Source organism: Neocloeon triangulifer, unplaced genomic scaffold (assembly GCF_031216515.1).
Source record: "Neocloeon triangulifer isolate White Clay Creek 2 clone unplaced genomic scaffold, ASM3121651v1 ptg000001l, whole genome shotgun sequence".
Classification (NCBI taxonomy): domain Eukaryota; kingdom Metazoa; phylum Arthropoda; class Insecta; order Ephemeroptera; family Baetidae; genus Neocloeon; species Neocloeon triangulifer.
Genome location: NW_026775544.1, coordinates 1,555,138 through 1,575,797, shown reverse-complemented (window position 1 = coordinate 1,575,797; position 20,660 = coordinate 1,555,138). Strand labels below are relative to the sequence as shown.

At 35.6% G+C, this 20,660-nt stretch overlaps 3 protein-coding genes across 4 annotated transcripts in view; 1 reads left to right on the top strand and 2 right to left on the bottom strand.

Annotated features, from left to right (window-relative positions):
• Positions 1-741: 741 nt before the first annotated feature.
• Positions 742-6,933, bottom strand: LOC132192518 (uncharacterized). Its single transcript, XM_059612516.1, has 4 exons — positions 6,928-6,933; positions 6,283-6,325; positions 6,076-6,128; positions 742-5,755 (listed from the first exon to the last, which is right to left on the bottom strand). Exons 1-4 carry the CDS (start codon positions 6,931-6,933, stop codon positions 932-934), a joined length of 4,926 nt encoding a protein of 1,641 aa, XP_059468499.1. The 3' UTR covers positions 742-931.
• An 875-nt stretch (positions 6,934-7,808) lies between these two features.
• LOC132195775 (brachyurin-like) lies at positions 7,809-10,069 on the top strand. Its single transcript, XM_059617979.1, has 7 exons — positions 7,809-7,965; positions 8,017-8,194; positions 8,943-9,138; positions 9,188-9,351; positions 9,409-9,510; positions 9,565-9,704; positions 9,843-10,069. Exons 1-7 carry the CDS (start codon positions 7,903-7,905, stop codon positions 10,011-10,013), a joined length of 1,014 nt encoding a protein of 337 aa, XP_059473962.1. The 5' UTR covers positions 7,809-7,902; the 3' UTR covers positions 10,014-10,069.
• Positions 10,070-12,899: 2,830 nt separating this feature from the next.
• LOC132199845 (cytoplasmic polyadenylation element-binding protein 2) overlaps positions 12,900-20,660 on the bottom strand; it is a 244,340-nt gene continuing 236,579 nt past the window's right edge. For both annotated transcript variants that reach the window (XM_059624892.1, XM_059624901.1), the window contains one exon: positions 12,900-20,361. In XM_059624892.1, coding sequence (XP_059480875.1) covers positions 20,245-20,361 — 117 coding nt within the window. In that variant the 3' untranslated portion in view covers positions 12,900-20,244. The remainder of the gene's footprint in view (positions 20,362-20,660) is intronic.

The window sequence follows — 20,660 nt, the reverse complement described above, 5'->3', positions numbered from 1 at the left end:
TTAATCAGCTTTTGAAAATTATTGTGTTGTTCTACTTGAACTATAATAATTCATTACTGAGTTTCATGGGAATTAATTATTTTTTTAAAATTGGCTTGACTAAAAATTTGAATTAAAAATTTATATTATTTGAAAATCTCTAAGCCAAAATACGGAGACTGAAATCAAATTACCCAATTATTATTATAAATTGCATCATATTACATAAAATTTCATTAAATTGATAAAATTTTTAGTAAAGATCACTAAACCACAATAATGTATAATGAAAAGATCAGGAGTGGCGCGTTCGCACATACATGAAACTGTGCCTTTTCTCAAAATTTTTTCCCTTAAATTGCTAAATCTCTTATCTTCTGTTTTTTTAACATTCAAATTAATATTTATTGTAAGTAACTAATTTAAATGTATTTTAATATTACTGTTACTCACATATTATATATAAATGCAGTAAAACACTGATAAACTGCGCATGGTAATGTGCCATTTTTCTAGGTTTAGATTTTGTAATAAACTTACAAATTTTTTCTATTATGTTCAACACATTCTTTCATCTCATTAAATAAATTTCTATAACATAATATATGTGCCAATAAATTTCCAGTTGAGAAATGGCAAATGGTGGACTCTCTTTTAGTATGGTAATTTGTAATTAAAACAAACATTTAAATTTTTCAATGGCGTTTACTTTTTAGAAAATCAAAATTTCCCACAAATTTTAAATAACTCTTTTTTACCCAAAACTTTATTACTTATAAGTGGACAATTTTATATTTTTGGTTCCACAATAAACTCAACCAAGGTTGAGATATATTTTTTGTACAAATTTTTCAACATGCATTAATTTTTATTGTTAACAATAAAAAGTGAATTCACTTAAAACCACATTATGAATTAAAACTACAAGATTGCTCAAAATCGGAAAAACATGTTACAAGTTGACGTAATTGTAAGCTCGGCTCAGATCAGAGTCGCAAATTGCAGCGCCTTCAGCGACATAGCTACCCTCGCCGACCAGTTCCAAGTCAACTTTTTTCGACAAAAGCCCTAATTTGTGGAATAGAACCTTCGGATCCTCTTTGCCAGCATAGATGAGTTTAAATTTCCACATGACGTAAGGGCTGAGGGGCACGTCTCCCGTGCTGAGCTTCTCCTGTACCTTGTTTCTCGTGACAAAGTTGCCTTTTTCATCACGTTCGAAACTCAGGGTGAAGGTGAGGTCAGCACCACCGATGGCGTAGACGGCGCCGCCGCACCTGAAATAACTCTCTCCGCCGTGCACCATCTCGATCCGAAAGTGCTTGAGCAAATTGTGAACTTGCCAAGCGGCGTCCTCGTCCTTTGAAGTCATGTTTAGAGCCACCCAGTTGAATTTGACGGCGTTTTTTGACCCTGGCACCGATGCCATCAGCGTCACCCTCTCTCCATTCAACAGATCAGCGATCTGCCGCGAAAACTGCACATTGGGCCAGACGAAAAAGGGTTGAGTTGACACAAATCTGGAGCTAAATTCTGTCAACACGACGTCAGCGTCTAGATGATTTTGGATCGAGGTGCTACTGGATGAAAGGTCGTCGCGAATTGACTCCAGAACCGAGCGAAGAATTTCTGCAATTTTTTCTTTGGCTTCCGAGCGTAGAGATAAATGGGTGGTGTTGAGAAGCTGCATTCTGTTGGCGCCAAAAGGGAACGAAACCTGTTGGTAGGCCGCAAAAACGTATGCAAATTCTCGTACAAGTTCATTCGTTTTGATCGATTGTGCAGTTTTTTGCAGAGAGTTGCATGCGTCTGGATCTGAAGTGCTCAGACATTTGACGCCGGCGAGTTTTCCAGCGAAGTCGGCTAAAGGCACCCTGTAACGGAGCTCCTCGATTTTATCGTAGGCGTCAATCAGAGTAGTCAGAAGTTCCTGAAGCTCTGTCAGGATGGTGGCGAATCCCTCGTCTTCGCTGAATAAATCTTGCGTCAATTTCTGCACCATTGAAACACATTTTCTGGCATAGCTTTTCAGGTCAAGTTGCTGGAATAGCAGCTCAAAAGTGTTTTGCGTTTTCAAATTTGATTTCAACGAGTCGAAAGTTTTAACCATTTGTTCAACCAGTGGTTTGAAAGTTTTATGCAAATTTTCCTCGTAAACTGCCATTTCTTTTAGGTTTTCTTGATTTTGCTTGATTGCCGCATCCACCTGATCTAGAACGGACTGGTCGTTGGAATATTGACTGAATGTTTTTGCCACTTCTAGACCAGAATTTGCAATGTACCTGGTAGTTTGCAGCCTCTTTTTCATTAAATCCAATTTTGCTATTTCATTGCCGTCTCCGTTTGAATCTTTCAATTCTGCAATTTTTGCTTTTAAATCGAGATCTACAGCTATAAAGAGAGACGTTATATCGATTGAGTTTAGTGAGTTTTTTTCTGTAGATGTTGTTAAAATGAGATCTTTAACGCTCGCAATATTTTCCTCTCTCAAAAATTTCCCATTTTTATCTGCATCGATGATTTCTTGAGCCGAAGCGATCAAATCTTTTTGCTGCGCCGCTTTCTGCCTTTCTAGCTTATCAAACAACGCTTTGGCGTTCTGAATTGCGCGTGGAACTTGTGACTCATACTGTAATGACGGTGGTCCTGATGCTGCAGCTTGAGCGATGCCCGTAACTGTGGGGCCAATGAGTGCTGCTGACGGGTAAAAAATGCCCGTGAGCGTGGAAATGGAGCTCACTACACCCATAGCCACGTTCTTCCGCATGTGCTCTACTATTTTTTTCCGGTGCTCGACCAGAACTTTGTCGTTTTCTTTGTATTGCTCTTCTAATTGTTTCGTTTTTTGCAGCAAGACATCAAATTCCGTATCTATTTGTATTTTGATCTCGTCAATTTTTCGTTGATAAATATTTTGCATAAGTTTTTCTGCATCAGCAATTCTTGACAACAGCAATTTCTTTTCGGCGGCAACCGCCTCGAACTTACCGACTTGTTCGATCGCCTTATCAACGTCAGTAAGTCGGCGAAGCTGCGCGTCTACCAAAGCTGAGAGTCGCACCACTTGCTTGCCATGCAGAAAAGCCTCCAAAGTGTCCAGCAAGCTGATCAGGGTCAATTCTGTCACCATCACGGAGTCACTTTCACCGCGAATTTTTCGCCACAAGCGCACTGATTGTAGCATCGCAGAGTAGAAGAACTTTAATCTTTGAATCGTGTCTCTCAAATCACTATGCTGTGCGCTCTTTACATTTGATTCTGCAGCGTCAATCATGTTAAGAAAATCTTGAGTTGTGAATTGAGAAATTGCTTGATCTGACGTGAAAAGGAAAGTTAAAAATTGACCTATATTATTTTCAGCTTCTAAGACAAGGTTTTGTTTTGAGATAAATTTATAAAACTCGAAAGCTTGTTCCAACAATCTGCTTTCCGCAAACTTGTATTGCCGAAGTCCTTCAGAATTTCCATCAATTCTGAGGCCGTCAGCAACTGGCGTGAATTTCCATTCGCAATCGTAATAATTTCCCGCGGATGTACATTTCACAGAAGTCTTTGAAGGAAGCGAACATTGGTATTTTTTGAAAGTGCACTGAGCACCCACCCTGCCAGCTTTTCCTCCTTGACCAGGGGCTCCATCGTTTCCATTTAATTCAATTGTTTTAACGCTTTTAACAGCTTCTTTACTTCTTATGAGCAACCGCTGCACTCCAGGCAATGCTTTAGATCCACCTATCCCACCGTTCCCTCCGACTGTCGGTGGCATGTTATCTTGCATTAGACGCACTTCGTTACTTTTACTTGTGCTGCACATGCTTGCATGTTTGTTTGAGAGCATTGGCCAGCAAATATATAAGTAATGGCTGTCCGGAATACTATCTTGAATATACGAAGGCCAGTCGTAAATTTTAACTTCGCACCCGTCACCTCCAGTCTGTCCGGCACCCCCGTCTCCACCTTCCGTTTGCACACTGAGCAAATGTCCGTTTTTAATGTTGAGGGCAAAAAGAGTAAAGGTTCCTGAACTGTATCCTGCGTTTCCCTTCATACCATTAGATGCTTCAGATATTCCTCGCACGCAGCTTGCAGCCTTTCCTAAAACACTTTTACCACTTTCCCCCCGTAGGTGCATTTTTCTTGGAACTCCTATAATTTCTACTTCAGGTGCAAAAAATTTGAGATGCGTGTTCAGAAGACTGATGTCACCGTCAACGAACAACTTTTCGCTAGCCATTAGAACAATTTCACTGGCTGACAATTTTGTTAAAATTTGCTCCTTGATTTTGCTCAAAATGATGTAACGACCGCTGAATGTAACGATAGTGCCTCTTGTTGTCACCTCAACTTCACCTTGCTTCATTTCAAGGCCCAAAATTTTAAGTGCCTCTACGTTGGCTTCGGTTGGATTTAAACTGGAAGCGGATACAGCCGTTTTCTCACCAAAACCCCACTTTCTCAGGTTAGCGGCGAAAGCTTTGAAGTTTGAAAGATTGACATTTGCAATTTCTTGATCAACTTTTGTGCTGCCGTAGAGAAATTCGTAGGTGCCGAAATCATTAATCAAGTATTCCAGAAAAAAATTGAAGCCAAGTTCTGCGTTGACTTTCGTAGCAATAGTTGATTTCAAATCAACGATGATCTTTTTCGCAACTGCATCGAAGAAATCTTTTCCCACTACCTGATAAAAGAATTTTGCTTTGTCAACCTGGAAGTGAATTTCCAGCAGGTTCATTTCTCCAACGCCTCTTTTTTTCGCGAACAACTCAACTTGCTCCATTGAATTAACGTTGCTCAGTGTTGTGAGATAATTCTGACAGAATTCAATGATGTTCCTCATTTTCAGAGATATTGGTCTCAAATTCACGCCGGTCGCTTCGTCAAAGTTTTTGATCAATCTGTACCGTAGATTCTGGAATTCATTTTCCATCGCGTCTTCGCTTTTCTTAAGCATCACTTCGTTAATGAAATTAACTGTTTCTGCAGCAACGGTGATTTGAAATTCGTGGGCAAATGGCTTTGATAACGTCAAAGTTTCAAACACAAATTTCCGCAATTGTTGCCGGTTTTCTTCGATTGACTCCATTTGGAAATTTTCAGGGCGCCAAAAGAGTCGCACATTTTCTCCTTTTAGAAGATACTCCAACAGTCGCAATTGTCTGAACCAGTCCTGCTGTTTTTTCTTGTCATCAGTTTTTTCCGCACGGGCATTTTCTTCACGGAGATGTTCCAGTGTGTCGTCCAGAAAAGCCTTAATTTCAAATAAAATGTCTTCGTCACTGTCCGAGCCGTAAACTTTGGTTGCAACAATGCCCAAGGATCCCTCAAAAGAATCAAAGTTGGCGCCGATCAGACCTGCCGTTTGCTGCAGCGCCCGCGTGAAAGAGTCGCGATTCCCGTTTTGCTGAAGATTGAAAATATTTTCAACTATGACGATTTTCACCCTCTCGCTCGAGTCTAATATTTTCTTGTTGAAAAACCCCGCAAGCAGATCAAATTCAGGACTCCTCGTGTCCTGAAATCCCGCGCAGTCGACCACCTGAGTCCCCGTTTGTTCGTCTACGTCCACGTTAGGAAAGAGTGTTTTTGATACGTGGCTCTTTGTGCTGCCGATTTTGTCCTCGCCATCTGTGAATATCCATCTTCGCCCCGAATTTCTTTCTATTTTTAAAGTTGGGTCTCGGCGGAGAAATTTGGAGAAGGTGCTTTTGCCTGTGCCCGTGTTGCCTAACAAAATTACCACAGGTTTTTGTGTGTCCAGATCAGTTGCGGTGTATCCTTCCTGAAAAAATATTTCATTAAAAAAATCATAATATTAATAATGATAAAAATCAGCAATTTAGGGCACGTGTGAAACCAAAACAACGAGGTAGCAATTAATTTTTGAGGCCAGATAAAATTAATTAAAAAGTATTGAATTAGTATGCACGTAATATTATGTCATTAATATCTTAAATTTTTTTGTAGACTAAAATTAGTTCTACTATTATTTAAAAAAATGTATGTAATAAGAGAGCAAAGAATGATAGTGGGTGGAATAGTTTATAGGCAAAATCAGTATGGATAAATTGTAGTTTCATGTAGAGATGAAAAGTATAATACCCTCAAGAGATTTTCAATGTCAGGTTTGGTATCCTCCTTGGCTCTGGTTTGCACTGTGAGTATTAGAAGAATAAACAGCACTGAGAAGGTCAAATCCATTTCTAAAGATGCTTTTTATCAATTATAAAGGTCTATCAAAAACGTTTTCATTTAATAATGAGATTTACGCTTTAAGAAAATTCTAAACAAATTAAGACGATACTGAACCTTCTTTGAAGATGTTTCCGCCACCAAAGTCCAGATGCAAATGCTGCGTCAAGTCAAATCAAATTTCTTATCAGGGAGCAATGCTCCGCTAATGCGTGCTATCATTTATTTCGCCACCACAACGGCTATAATTATATTGAGACGAAAATAGTTTTTTTTGTCATACCTTAAAAGGAATTTAAATTAAACAAATTCCGTTAGGAAGAATTTAATTGTTTGATCAATGCGCAACAATAGGAATAATAATTAGGATTATAAAATCTTTTTGTTGGACGGATGTTGCTTTAACATTATCGCAAAAACGCATCCACTAAAAAAATATTTAAAATGTAATTTTAATTTAAATTTATTCTACTGATGTGGTCTTTTATTTACAGGTATTAGTGTTGAGAAATTAGCTGCAAGGAATCATTGGCTACAAAATTACAACAATACATAAATATTTGTATAATCTCACAGCAAACTTTCATAAGCAGATTGGTACATTAATTTTATTTATGATCAATTTTATTGGGACACCAACAAACGTTGACAAACAAGGAGGAGTGCTGCCGTTTTATCTCGACTATTCATCTCTTGCAATCAGACTAAAAGGGCGGAGGGCAGGAGACATCAATTTACTCTCGCAGATTTTGTGTTTCTTACTGACATCATAAATTACATACGTGGACCATCAAAAACAAATAGCACGCTATCAGTAAGGTTATAACCCTTAAAAGTGACATACATAAGTGAAACTAATTGGAAGTAAAAGCTTTGATTTATTTTCTAAATTTCACCGTGATTGTTAACTTTTTCCAAGAAATAATTTTTAATATTTTAGTGTTTATTTATTTATTTATTTTTGACCTTACATGTACAGAGTAAATAAAAAGGTGTTGCGGTTCAAAATATATTCATAAGTTGACCGTTGCATCATTCCTGTTTAAGAAAAAACGTGACTGTGTGGTTATTACAAGTCGCTTTTAAAAATAGCTGCAATCTTTTTTTACTTGAACTTATGCTTTATTAGGCAAGTAAAACTTTTGATCATGTGAGTTTTTAATTGCAGGGCAACAGTTGTCGACAAACCGGTATTTAGAGCACCTTTTTTTCGTAAGGTTGAAGCTGAGCAACGCGTTCTAAAAATATAAAAAGTCGCTTTAATGTAAGCAAAAAACGTTTCAGAATAATTTAGCAACTTGTATTTAAAGATAAATTATTCAAAACAATTTTTCAATAGACACCACCTTTCACTAATTCTACATTAATTACATTGTAAATAGACAAAATAATAATTGTGTTCAAAAGTGCACAATTAACATTCGATTATTTTTAATGAAGGTCTCGTTAGGCAGCACATTTGATGATGAACATGGGAAAATCACAATCACAGACTGTGTGCAAATGATGCGAATTTTTTCACTGGTGCGGCGCCGTCACTCGGCCCCGCGGTTTGATTGATACGCATTTCCTCTTGCACAGGGCCTGTGACGACAATCACTATGATTTACAGCAACCTCGTCCGTGTTATATGTGCATTAAAAAACTGGAAAAAACATCTGCCTGACAATGAGCTGGGCATTGTTGCAGAGTGGCGGCCGCGCAGGTAGAAACTGGTGCGGCCCTTGAAACGAAAAAATGATCCTGCCGCTCGCTTTTTTGAATTTCACTCTCACCACGGTCTTGGGAAATGAAACCACAGTAAGAATCACTTCATTTCGTCACAATACAGCGTTGACGACATAATTCCAGATTTATTCTGAAGCTACTGGGACAACAGCACCAGCCCCAGCAGTAAAGAAGGGGCCTACAGTTTTCATTTCGCGTGGCTTCGAGGAGAAAAACGTCCCGAATTTCAATGCCAAGGCCTACGAAAAAAATAACAAACCGAAATTGGACAAAAAACCCCAAGGGAAAAAATTGCCAAACAGTAAGGAGCGAACTTATTCTGTTTTATTGGGATTCACATTGCGAATTTAATGAAAAAATTTACTTAAGTTAATTAAATATTTAGTAAAATAATTAGATTCTCTTGATGTTTGTTCGAGGATAGTTTTTGAGCAGATCATTTGCTGCTATTTCAATTACTTTTTTTATTGACAATTGTTGAAGGGAATATATCATTATATATATTCAGAAAATATGACGAAAATTTTCAACGAGCATTCCTCTAAACAATTAATTTCCTACCAGTTTCCTAGAAAGCTCTGAAAAGTCAATTTCATTTAATTTTTTTATTATTTATTTTTTGAGATCAATATATTAATATTTTGGTTAGCGTTACCAAATATTCAGTTTGAAACAGTTTTTTGACGAGCAATTAAATTTTACCTAATTTTTTTACCGTAATTGTTTCTTTTTTTAAGCAAATATTGAAGGAATTTTCCCCCCTTCCAGGTCATATCTTTTGTTGGTCAGAGATTGCTTCGTGGAACACAAATAAATACAATTATTATAACCTTTTTCTAGCTCATATTTTTTGTAGATAAGCGTCAAAATGAAAAGTTTTTTGCAAATTAAAATAATTAGTAAGTGCCTGATTTTTATAAGAATTATCTTGTAAAAAATACACAAATATTTTTTTCCCCATTTTATTGTACTAATATATTTTTATTCGTTCAAGTTCATGTATTACATTTTAATTTCTTTAAGAAGCTCATTTATTTGTTTTTGCAAAGAGAACGCTGGAAGTAGCACTGACAGCGACGAAGGAAGCATTGAGAGTCAAATTGTCGGCGGCCAAAAAGCAAGGTTGGGCCAATTTCCTTGGCAAGCCAGAATCAACCTGTACGACGCAAACGACCAGGAGTACATGTGCGGAGGGTCTTTGATCGATCCTGAGTGGATCTTGACGGCCGCCCATTGCGTTTACGGGTGCAAAAATGCCAAATAAACATTCATATTAATCTTGAAAATTATCCAGAATGGTGCGATTCAACGTCAGTCTCGGCGTGGTCAAACTTTCCGGCTCCGTTTCCAGCAGAATTAATGTGGCGACCACCGAGAGTTACGTCCATGAAAATTATTCTGACCAAACTCTGAACAACGACATCGCACTTTTGAAACTACCAGTGCAAGTTGAACTTTGTATTATTTATTCAGATTTTGGAAAAATTTGATTTTGAATAAAAATTTTCTGAGCAGCCAAGTTCGTCCAAGTTGTACGCCTTCCAGCCGCTGCTGACGCGACCAAAAATTTTGCAAAACAAAAGTGCACCATCTCTGGGTGGGGAAAAACCGGTGATGGTAGAAAAATGAATGATCAAAAGTACCACACAATTGATTTATGCATCGACACAGATAAAGGCACAAGCGACGATTTGAAATTTTTGAAGCGAATGATCGTTGAAAACACCGTCTGTGCCAGTCTCTATGGGGAAGAAACTGTGATATCTTCGCTGCTCTGTATCAAGAACGTTGACAAGCAGGCCACTTGTCAAGTGAGTAATTATTTTTTTAATGAAATTTAATTTCAAATTTTGTTTAAAAAAAAGACGGAATATTATATTTTATTTTTTTTGTCATTTTGTATTTAAATTCAATTCAAAATTTTTAATTTGACGTTTTGATCTAAAAAGGGTGACAGTGGTGGTCCTTTTGTCTGCAAAGAGAAGGACAAAAAAAGCACGCAAGTGGGTCTCGTCAGTTTTGGTTCGTCTACTTCGTGCATAAAGAGTCCAAGCGGGTTCACCAGGGTTGCCAGTTATTTGGGCTGGATTTCAGAGAAAACAGGGCTGAAGATCCGCTAACAAGACCATTTTCCCAATATTTAATTATGATCAAAATTCATTAAAAGAATGTTAAATAATTCAATACAAGAATAATTGTACTTATTCTTCAATACACTTGACACCTAAAATTAATAAGTATGATTAGTCGTTAGTTCTCATTAAACGTAATGCAAGATTTTGAACTTTTTCCTAAAGAAATATTAAGATCATAAAAATCATTATGCAACACAATAATATAAAATAATACATCCATTTATTAACTTTCTATTTATGTCTTATTCAGTCTTATTGCCGCTATTACCGGTAACTTTTTTTAAGTCTGAAAACAGGAACAATTATTTTCAACCACACGAAATTGGACTTGTGAACAACTTTTAGATGCTTTCAGAGAGGGTTAAAGCAAATGGTAAACCAATCTCTAAGAAAAATCATTTTAGTTATTATTTTTGAAATTAAGTAAATTGAAAGCTTTTTATTCAAAGCAGTCTTAATTCAAAGCTTATCTGCCTTGCCTAACTTTTCTTATAATTTCGCATGATAAATTATTATGCTTGCTTGAACTTTTTTAAACACAAAACATTTGTTTTAATAAATATGTAATAAAAATCAAATTTTTTCCTTGAATTGATTTTGCTTCATAAATAAATTTTTTTTATGTTTATTGCTTTGTATTTTATATGTTTTTTTTTTATCCGAAATTTAGTTGCAGAGTAAAGATAATATCATTTTTCTCATTTTTTCAACCAAATTCATAACATTTTGATGACTCCAATTTTAATAAATTTACATTTTCAAAAATAATATTTTAAACATCATCATATTCTATTAATTATGCTTTGTGTAAGGGTAGCTGATGTTGAAATGAAATCACGGTTGTTTTTTATTTTTAATTTTTGGTATATTGAAACGTACATGTATTTCAAATTATCCACGTACATTAACTGTAAATCGCATGTCGAATAATAACCAATAATTAGGTTGTTACATTTATAGTTTTTTTTCTCATCATCTTTTCTGTCGTATAGAAAACATAAAATGACTATCTTCAGCGTTGTCTTTGTTCTTTTCTCGTAAATTACATATCAGTGGTAACAAAACGCGACCATGTGTGTTTTCTTCATCTATTAGAAAACGCCTTTACACAATCGATCCCATGTTCAATTATATAAAGCCAGCACATCAGTAAAAAATAAAAATATCATTGCTGTGTTCATTTTTTTTTTTGCTTACACATCCGTTTTTCATGCGTGTTTTTTTTGTCGTTTTTTTATGTGTGTGAGTGTGAGTTTGTGTACATTAGAGCATGATATAAATATCCATTTCCATAATAGAGGGTTATACAATTTTTATAGTACAAATATTGTAATTGTATTAAATTTATCCTATTATCAAGGAATATAACAGTGAGGTGAGGTCGCCAATGCGTTTTCATCCTAAATCTTTATATCCTAATTACAACGAACAATTTAAAAAATGAAGCGCGGACCAGGGGCTCGAATTCTTAAAGGGATTCGCGTGTGTCGATTTCGTCGCATCCTTTCATATCATCAGCAATGTTATTTTTATGTATGAAATTACACAGTGAACCGGTTTGAGAGATTATTCTTATCAGCGAGCATCAAATCTTCTTACAAAAAATAGAAAATGTACAAAAATCCATTAAAAAATATCCAGTGGAGGTTATTTAAAAAACGATAAAAGCATTACATTATATCGTGTCATATCATCGTCGTAATTTTTTTTTCACTTTTATCAGAATTATTAATTTTTGTTTTCGCTTTTTTACTTTTACTTATTCCACTTGCAGTCACTCCAAAATTAGCTATAAACTCTCGTCACTTTTAAACAGATTCATCTCATTATAAAATCTTCGACCCCGTGTGTGTGTTTTTTTTTATGTTTCCGTGTGTTATTTCCTTTAAAAATGACCAGATACGTACAAAACCGCGTTGTTGTTACAACCAAGGAGAGCCGAATCCAAGATTTCAATTTTTTACACATCTTTTCTACCGAAAACCGAAAATTCATGTACTGGGAAATCGTCGTCGTTTTATTAACACCCTGCATTGTTGAGTTTACTTACTGACACGTTAAGTTACCCCCGTCTTTGGCTCGTCGGGATTCACCCACCACCTACAAACCCAGCAGCAGTCGTCAACTTCAGTGAGCACCCTTTATTTGATATAAAAAGTGTGTGGGCCGAGTCTTCGGTATGTAAGCGCGCGCGCCCTTAGTCCATTTGTTATTTTTTAATTAGCTCCCTTGATATCGAGAGGACGCATACACAGCAGTAAACTAACTGCACTTTTTATATTTGGAAGGTTCATCTTTGCACCACCGAAACGCAACGAATCGTGAAACGAACAACCGAAAAACTATTTAAATATTCTCTCGAAAACTGAGAAAAGGACACATCATTTTACATCTCGCACATGGGTTAATTTCGAGTATAAAAAGAGCACAGCAGTTTTTCTTGTCATGTTTCTTCGGTTTACAACCCGTAACTAATCCAGCAAACGAGCTACGCGGCATTGTTCACGTGTCGCAACGAGTTTAAAACATCATTGTGAGTGAGATAAATCTAAAAACGGGCCGACTGTTCGCGCTCGAAATCTGAACAATGCGCATGCGCCGAACCTACAGCTCGCGCACGCGCAGAGTGTTTATTCAAACTTCAGAATCTCAAATGCCGGCCTTTGAAAAAGTTGATAGATTTTGTGTAATTAAAAGAGCAAGCGAGGCCTTCGTTAGGTTGGCAGCGCTGGAAAGAAAGTGGCGCGGAATCGGAGGCGCCATTTTTTTGTAAACCGTAAAAACTATATATGTATCGGTATGGTATTGTATCTTGGAGGGCTGCTAACAAGCGGTGTATAATAATTACACAATATTAAGAAAGAGAGACTCGTGTTATTATTTTTTTTTTGTCAATTATTTATTTTTATTCATTTATAAAATGGGAATTAATGGATCAACTATCGTGTAGCCAGTACGTGAGTGCGTCTCAATTAATCGCGAGTTTTTAATTCAACCGATTAAATATCGTTCGTCGCTTTACATCATGTAGAAAATAGATTCGTAATTTTACACTTTATTAATTATACACGTCAGAAAAGCCTAGGTATGTGAGAGTGAGAGAGTGGTTCCTTCTTATATAAATCGTAGGTCCGAGTACTTATCAGAAATAGACAGAACTTCTGGCTGCATTTTACATCAATCTCTCTCTTTGGTTTTTTTTTTCCGGAAATATATAATGATCAATGAAAATTCCCTCTCCACATCTCGCGCGTGGTACACCTTAGAAAGTTTTACAAATACGAGATTTTTACACACTAGGTTTTATTATAGTACAATGCAAAGAGGAATGCGTCTCAAAAAGATATGCAAAATACCATATTGTTATTATCATGTTTACAACTTGTATGTGTAAGTGAGTGAGTGTGAGATTGCAAAATCGTAAAAAGGTCTCTCCTCTGTTTCTTTCTTTCTTTTTTCAATGAAATGCCGCGATTTTGAGATGCTCCGTTATTTCTCCCCCATTAATTGTTTCTTGGGCCACTCAATTTTTAAATATACGTATTTCGGTCTTGAATTAATTGTGCTCTCGTTTACGCGCGCGCGGCTCAAAAATGTGTTACAAAAGGGGTGTACATCATAGTTAAAAAAATTAATTGTAATTACCAGCCCTCACCACCTATCACACTAAACCTTCTTTGAATATCAAACGAGTGTATCTAAAAGTATTTTTTGTTGTTTAAATTTCATTCTCAAAGAAATTTGCACGTGGGAATAAGAAATTGATTTTGACTGCAGTGTATTGCTGATCGATTGATTACAAGTAATTAATTAATATTAGAGAGAGTATGCGTACGAGGGTCCTTTAAATGCAGCGTATCTTTTCATATCGATCTGTATGAAGCTTTTTAAGAGATTAATTTCGCGGAAATCCGATTTTGTATTTTGTGTGTTTCGAGTTAAAGAATAAGGCCACTTGATTTGAAGTTAAACGCTGGCTGAATAGCAATTATTTCATTCTTAAAAAAATTTTCACTAAAGGCAGACTCTGCTTGGTAATTATTTTTATTCTATAATTCTAGAAAAAAAAAATTAAACACACACAAAATCTCCCACCAAAATCATTTGCATTTCAGTTCGATCTCAGTAATTTTCATCAAATTATCTCCTGTTTCATTCCTTAGCCATTTGAATTTTTGGATAGCAATCTTGATTGCAGTTTAATGAATTTGAGATTGTAAAAAACGAAGAATAAAAATAAAACACCAGAGAGGTCCTTTAAACTCGCTTTTAACTGAAAAAAGTATTCAGCCATTTGTGTGTATCCATTTTTTCTGTTCCATTTTAAAATCAGATGCAGTGGAGCCAAAATTCTTTAACTGTCATTCCAAGTGACGACATTTGTTTATTTTTCCACCTTATTACAGAGATATTATTACACGAGAGTATCATGAATTTCTTTTCTGTTTTCTTCTTCTTCTTTTGCCTTAAATCCGAGGTTAAACATGAAATGTTTTACATGAGAGAACCATTTCTTTTTTTGCGATTTGAGTCGTGTTGGCTGAATTCTTCTTAAAAATGGTTAAATACATCTCATTTATACTCGCGCGGTGTTTAATTATATCACGCATGCCGTTGCTCAATACAAAAAACAATCACATCCTCTACGTCTCGCGCTCAAATAACCGTTAAAATTCACAGCTACGATGAATATTATATTAATCCATTTTCGTGGTTGGCCAAAAACTGCTCTCTAATTGTAACTTGCCCTTTATGTTAATAATGTACAACGGTTAGCGTTAGTTTTTCGTGTGTATGTGTGGTTAAAATCGAGAAGCTGCACAAATAATATAACTTTTTATGCTCACTTCGGGTGGGGGACATGAAAAAATAATTTGAGTGTATGTAATTAATTAACTCTATATATTCCTTACAACGAGACAGATTTGCTTAATTTTTTTTTCGGAGCGTGTGTGAAGAACGGTTACAATATTTAGTAGTTATTCAGAGAGCTAAACTTATCCTTTCGCGGTATATAATAATTAATTCCATTGATATAAACACCGAGTTAAAATAACACCAGCTGTGGCTTTTTTGTTTGTCTCGCTAATTTATTTTTTGTTCGTCTTTGTTAATATTATTTTCTTGTGAGTATTGTTACAATTTCAAGTGTGTTACACGAGTGTGCGAATAAGATCAGCTAATTAATCATCAACTCTCAATTGTATTGTTATCCTAGGAGTTGCCATCGCAATTGGTTGTTCAACGTTGTTTGTGACGAAGTGTGTGTTTGTGTGTGTGTGTGTGTGTGTGGATTTTTCCGACTTCTTCTTTGCCCGATTCGAAAGAATTGTAAAGTTGGCCAGAAATTATTAATTCTTATTTAATTACGAATTAGTGTCATATTGCTACGTAGGGAACCAGCTTTGTAGTTAATTTTATATTATATAATATTTTGTTAATATATGAATAATTTGCGAGTGAGTTTGTTTGTTTGTTTGTGTGTGGCCTTAATTAGTCAGTTGATTAGCGTAGTAATTAATCAATCATGTATGTACAAACGTTTCAGATCGGAACTGAAAACTTCTTAATTATTTTGTACCAGAGAGGCTATAGAGACTAAAGTTACAGGCAGTTTGATATTGGGTGTGTGTGTGTACGTGTGTTTTTCAATTGTTGCGAAATTTTGCTGTTCGTCATCAAAGCCGGGGTGCGAGGAGGAGCGTTTTTCCTTCCTTTCTCCAAATCCGTGTATACATGCAAAAGGAATAACAAAAGGAGAACAATAAAAACGAAAAGCAAATTCAAATCATCAATTTTATTTTTTTATAAAACTACAAAGAAAAATATATGAAATCAACTGAAAAAAATAATGATAGTAATAAAAACGAAATATCAACTTTGCATTGAGAAGTTTTTTGTTTGCTATATAAGATTAATTTCCATGCTATAAAGGCAAAATCAACAGCTCGCTTGCTTTTTCACCTTTTTTAACTTTTTCGTATAAAACTGCAAATGTTCCACTCTCGTATTAATTGAATTCCTCTCGAAAGAATTAAACAAGCACAAAATATTTGGCTAAAAAATACACAAAGTAGTATTTTTGGTTTTTCTGGTTTTATACTTCTCGCTAATTTTTATCAGTTACTTTTTATCGATATTGGTTATACAAAAAACAACACAGCTATTCTTCGATTAACACTAGTGTGATGTGAAAATACCAATAGGATATGCCGATAACAAAATTTTCCTTCAACTTGCAGCGCCTTTTCTGATCATCCAACTGTGAGATTTCTCCTTGCGAGGGGACAGAAAAATAAAAATAAACATATCCGGAGGATTTTTCCGGTGGGGGGGGGGGGGGGGGGATTCGTTTCAGACAAAGGCGCGCCAGTTTTACAACAAAGTATTTAACACATTCACTTGGTAAGTATATTTTTGTTTGTTTGTTTTTATATCAAGAAGCAACAACGAAAATTATACATTCTATCATAACTTATTCAATAACTTAGTAGTTTTCCACATCATCTCAAAAAATAAAAATAAATCAGAACAAATAACAGAAAACAAAGGCTGAGGAAACAAATTTTTTTGATTTTGGAAAAGGATCGTATCGTCGTCGTCAAGAGCTGCGAGTGTCGGGTAAAAAAATGGAAATTTTTCGCACCTCACCATATTTCTGTGTGTATAGTAAAATCACTAACCGTAAACCGCGACTTTTTTGTGTGTTGGGGCTTGTTGAGTGAAAATGGCAACTTTTCAATGCAATAATATTTTATCCATACATCATAGTTTAATTTTTTTTTTTTTGGGAGTTTTTAAAACCCGAAAGTGTAGCGTGTATAGTTTTATGTGTGATTTTTTTCCAAACCAGTTTTGTATGAATTTTTCCCTTAACTTGCAATGCACAATTTTGCACATTGAAAAAATGACCAACCATTCATCACATATTCCTATTCTCAGTATTTATATAGTAGTGTGAAAAGTCATACAAGATATTAAAATTAGTTTTTTTTTTGTAACAGTTATTTTTCCGAGAGTTTTCCTTCTTTTTTCACCTTTGAGGCAGAATAAAAAATTACAGCAGAATGTTCCATTTTTAAATTTTGGCATTCTACATCGCTCAGTATCTAAATCAAAGGAGTTCGTCAAGGTTAGTTTAATTCCTCTTTTTTCGCAACGAGTGTAAAAATCAGTTTTCTCCCGCACTCTCTTCCTCCTCATCGTCAACATCCAAAATTTTATTTTGAAAAACACTAGCATCGTGCATTTTTAATTATTATTATCATCTAATATAGTAGTTGTTAAGACATTCAAGTAATGACGAGTTGTAGTTTTTTTTCATATAATAATAAGTTATTATCACACAAATACATTGAAAATATTTAATAGGTTGTTGGTTGTTAATGAATTCTCCTTGTAATTTTTTTTCTCAACTTGCTTCCTTCTCAAAAGTTTTCCGTTTCATTCCCCGCACTTTACCAGATCGCGACGTTCCCGTTCCAGAGAAATTTGAATTTCTTTAGTTAAAAATTTTGCGAGTGATTTCGTGTGAAAAATTTCTGTGCCTGATTAGGTTATGTATTAAATTGCGTCATTAATCATTAATATTATTACTCGTAGAAGGCTTTGCTTGGTAATTTGCAACGGATACAATTGAGTAAAATGGCGAAAACAATCGGTTTAAAAACGGTGTTTGTTTTCTGTAGGTAACTTCTTTTTTTTTTGGCTAAAAACTAGTAATACAATAATCTAATAAGTCGTGCCCACTCGGAGTTGCTTGCTTTTGTAGACCTCGAGAGATTTTCGCAATTAAAAGAAAAATCAAATTATTTACACAGACAACTTAACAACTAAAACAATGTGTTGGCGGATTGTGTCCAAAATTAGTTATTATTACATATGTACAAATTTTTGTTTGCATATATGTACAAATAATAAAAGTCGACTGCAAATTCAATTTGTAAACGATAAAATCGACATAGGAACTAAAGTTGCTTATTATTTTCTCTCTTTGCAAAATAAATATATAACGATTTGCTGACTACTGTGTGTAATTAAATAATAGTTTAATATGGTATAAGAACTCGTTTTGATTTACAAAAAGTTAAGACCCGTCAGTTATTTAAAAAAGACTCAAATTAGGAATTAAATAACAATGAGGCGCGCGCGCGTCAGTCGAGTTGGTGCTGACGAAAGTGACTAAAGTTCTCATTCATCGCGTGGGTATCACAATTTTCTACAAAAGCAGAGCAGCTCGTACAAATTTACGTTTTGTAAAAATTCAGTCGTGCGACGGCCTACGATGGTCACGACGCAAAATCCGAGTGGGGCGCCGGAAACAAAATTCTACAAATCAAAACGACCAATTAAAAATTAATTCTCAATTTGCTTTTTCGCGTTTGTGTGTGTGAATGATCCAAGGTGGGAAGAACGAAAGAGTTTGTTTTTTATGCGTGTGATTCGTTATGATTGATTTCGTTTGTCGTTTTTACCACAGTGATCCGCCTTTCTTCTCTCTCATTCTCTATTTGTTTGTTTGTTATTTTTTTTTTCACGTTATTCCCTACAAAAAGGACCAGTCTTGTTATGCGCAGAAAATAGCATCGTTATTCAATTGCTACGTACCACTTTCTAAAATAAAAAATTAAAACCGACAAACACCTTCTGCTCTTAATTCCGCTTATCAAAAATCTGCATCTGTCTGTCTGCTATTACATGAGTGTGTGAATGCGTTAAGTATGTGAGAGACAATTAATTATTGTAATTTTTCAATTATCTGATCGACTAATTATGCGTGTGTGCGCACCGATTATTATACCCTATTCATCATGTCGTCGTGTGTAACAAAAAACCAGTACGTCTCGAACTCGCTTGTGTGTGTCGATTCGATTTTCGCTTCAGAAATTCAACAGCCTGAGCAATCTAGTAAAAATTATGTGTGGGTTCCAGTTGTTTCAAAGGTAGTGTGTGTGTAAGTTGCGTAGTAAGTGTAATTAATTAGCAAAGAAATTACTTTCTTTCTTTCTTTCTCATATCAACAAACAACTTGTACCGCGATAGTTTTCCAAATGGGAGATTCTCAACATTTTTTTTTCTTTCTAATACGTTACATGAAATTCGTTTCGAATTCTCTGCTCGTATGGAAAATAAAAAACTCCCGAGTGCGTCGAAACAAAAAATCTCTGCCAATCGCGACTTTTGCAAGTTTTGTCGGTACTCGCAAGGGTAAATAATACTTTTTATGTTTCGGATATCTTCTGTTAAGGGCTTACACTTATTAAATCACATAAAAACAGCGTTTTTCTGTTCATCATCACTAGTAAAAAGAATTTGCAACTACTCGCGCGTCGCGTCCGAAGCGGACCGACTCACATTTTATCTCCGTTTCGTGTTGTTTTCTCTTTTTTTTAGTTAAAAACTACATCCTATGATTATATACAGCTGTGAAAAATGGCTTCTTCTTTTTAATTAATTAATTATTCAAATAGAAAACAGTCATTTTTTCTGAGAGAAAAAAGCTATCACATTGAAAAAGCTGTACAAAGAGCGACTGCTGATGACGCTGCGAGCATGTTTTCGCTTGTGTGTGTCTGTCTGTGTGTGTGTGTGTGTGTGATTATTTACACGTTTTGTTTAACTAGATATTTTGTGAAGAAATTTTGGCAGAGAATTTTTTGACCAAAAACCCCCCTATGCGTGACAAAAGTGTGAAAAGTGTGTGCGTCCGGCCGAAAGAGCGCCGGACCGACGCCAACGTGTCTTTTCCGTATCGATTACATAAGGGTCAGTTGCTTTATATAAAACTGAAAAACGATTAATTCCACTAGCCTAGACATGATATAAGCATCAATTAAAACCGTGGGTGTGTGTGTGTGAGTGAGAGTGTGTGTGTGAGAGAGAGATAGTTGGGGTGACGCTCGCTAAATTTGGGCGGGGGTTCGCCATGGGTGCAGGTACTATTTTTCGCTGCCGCCCGTCGGCCGCCGCCCGCCAAAAAGAGAAGACTAAAAACAGAAAAGATAAGGACAACAAGGAGTTAAAACGCAGCGAGTGCGAGTGTTGGGCGGCGCGAGTGCGGCGCCGCCTCGAACCGAGAAGTCAAATAAAAACAGCCAAGTGCCACCCCAAAATTGAAACCTACTTAGTCAATAGATTAACATTTTCTTGACGCTAAATTTCTTGCTTAGTTACTCCCAATTCCCAAAATTTAAGCTGTGCCTAAGAGTTGCCGTGGTTAACACCAGCGGAACGGCACCGCGCGGGGTCGGTCGGCGCCCTCTTTCACTAGTGGCTTGTGGAATTCGCGGCCGGGTCTTGAGTGGATTGTGGCCCAGCAGTGTTCACAGTAGTACTGAAAAATGAGACATCTAGTTAGTGTGGCCCATAAAATTTATGCAAATGTTTTGGTGAATTTTATAAAAAGGTCGTTCTACGCCTAATTAAAAAAAAAAATTTTAATGTTGATTGATATTTTAGTACAGTAGCCCTTTAATTAGTTTTCTTTAAATTTGAATGTGTCTAAAAAAGTGTTTTAATTCCATTCGAAGAAAACTTCCAAATTTGTAAAAACCAAATGAATTTGAAATGTTTTTTTTTTTTTTTTTTTTTAAATATTTTTCAATAATTAAAATATCTCAATCAAAGTTTTTT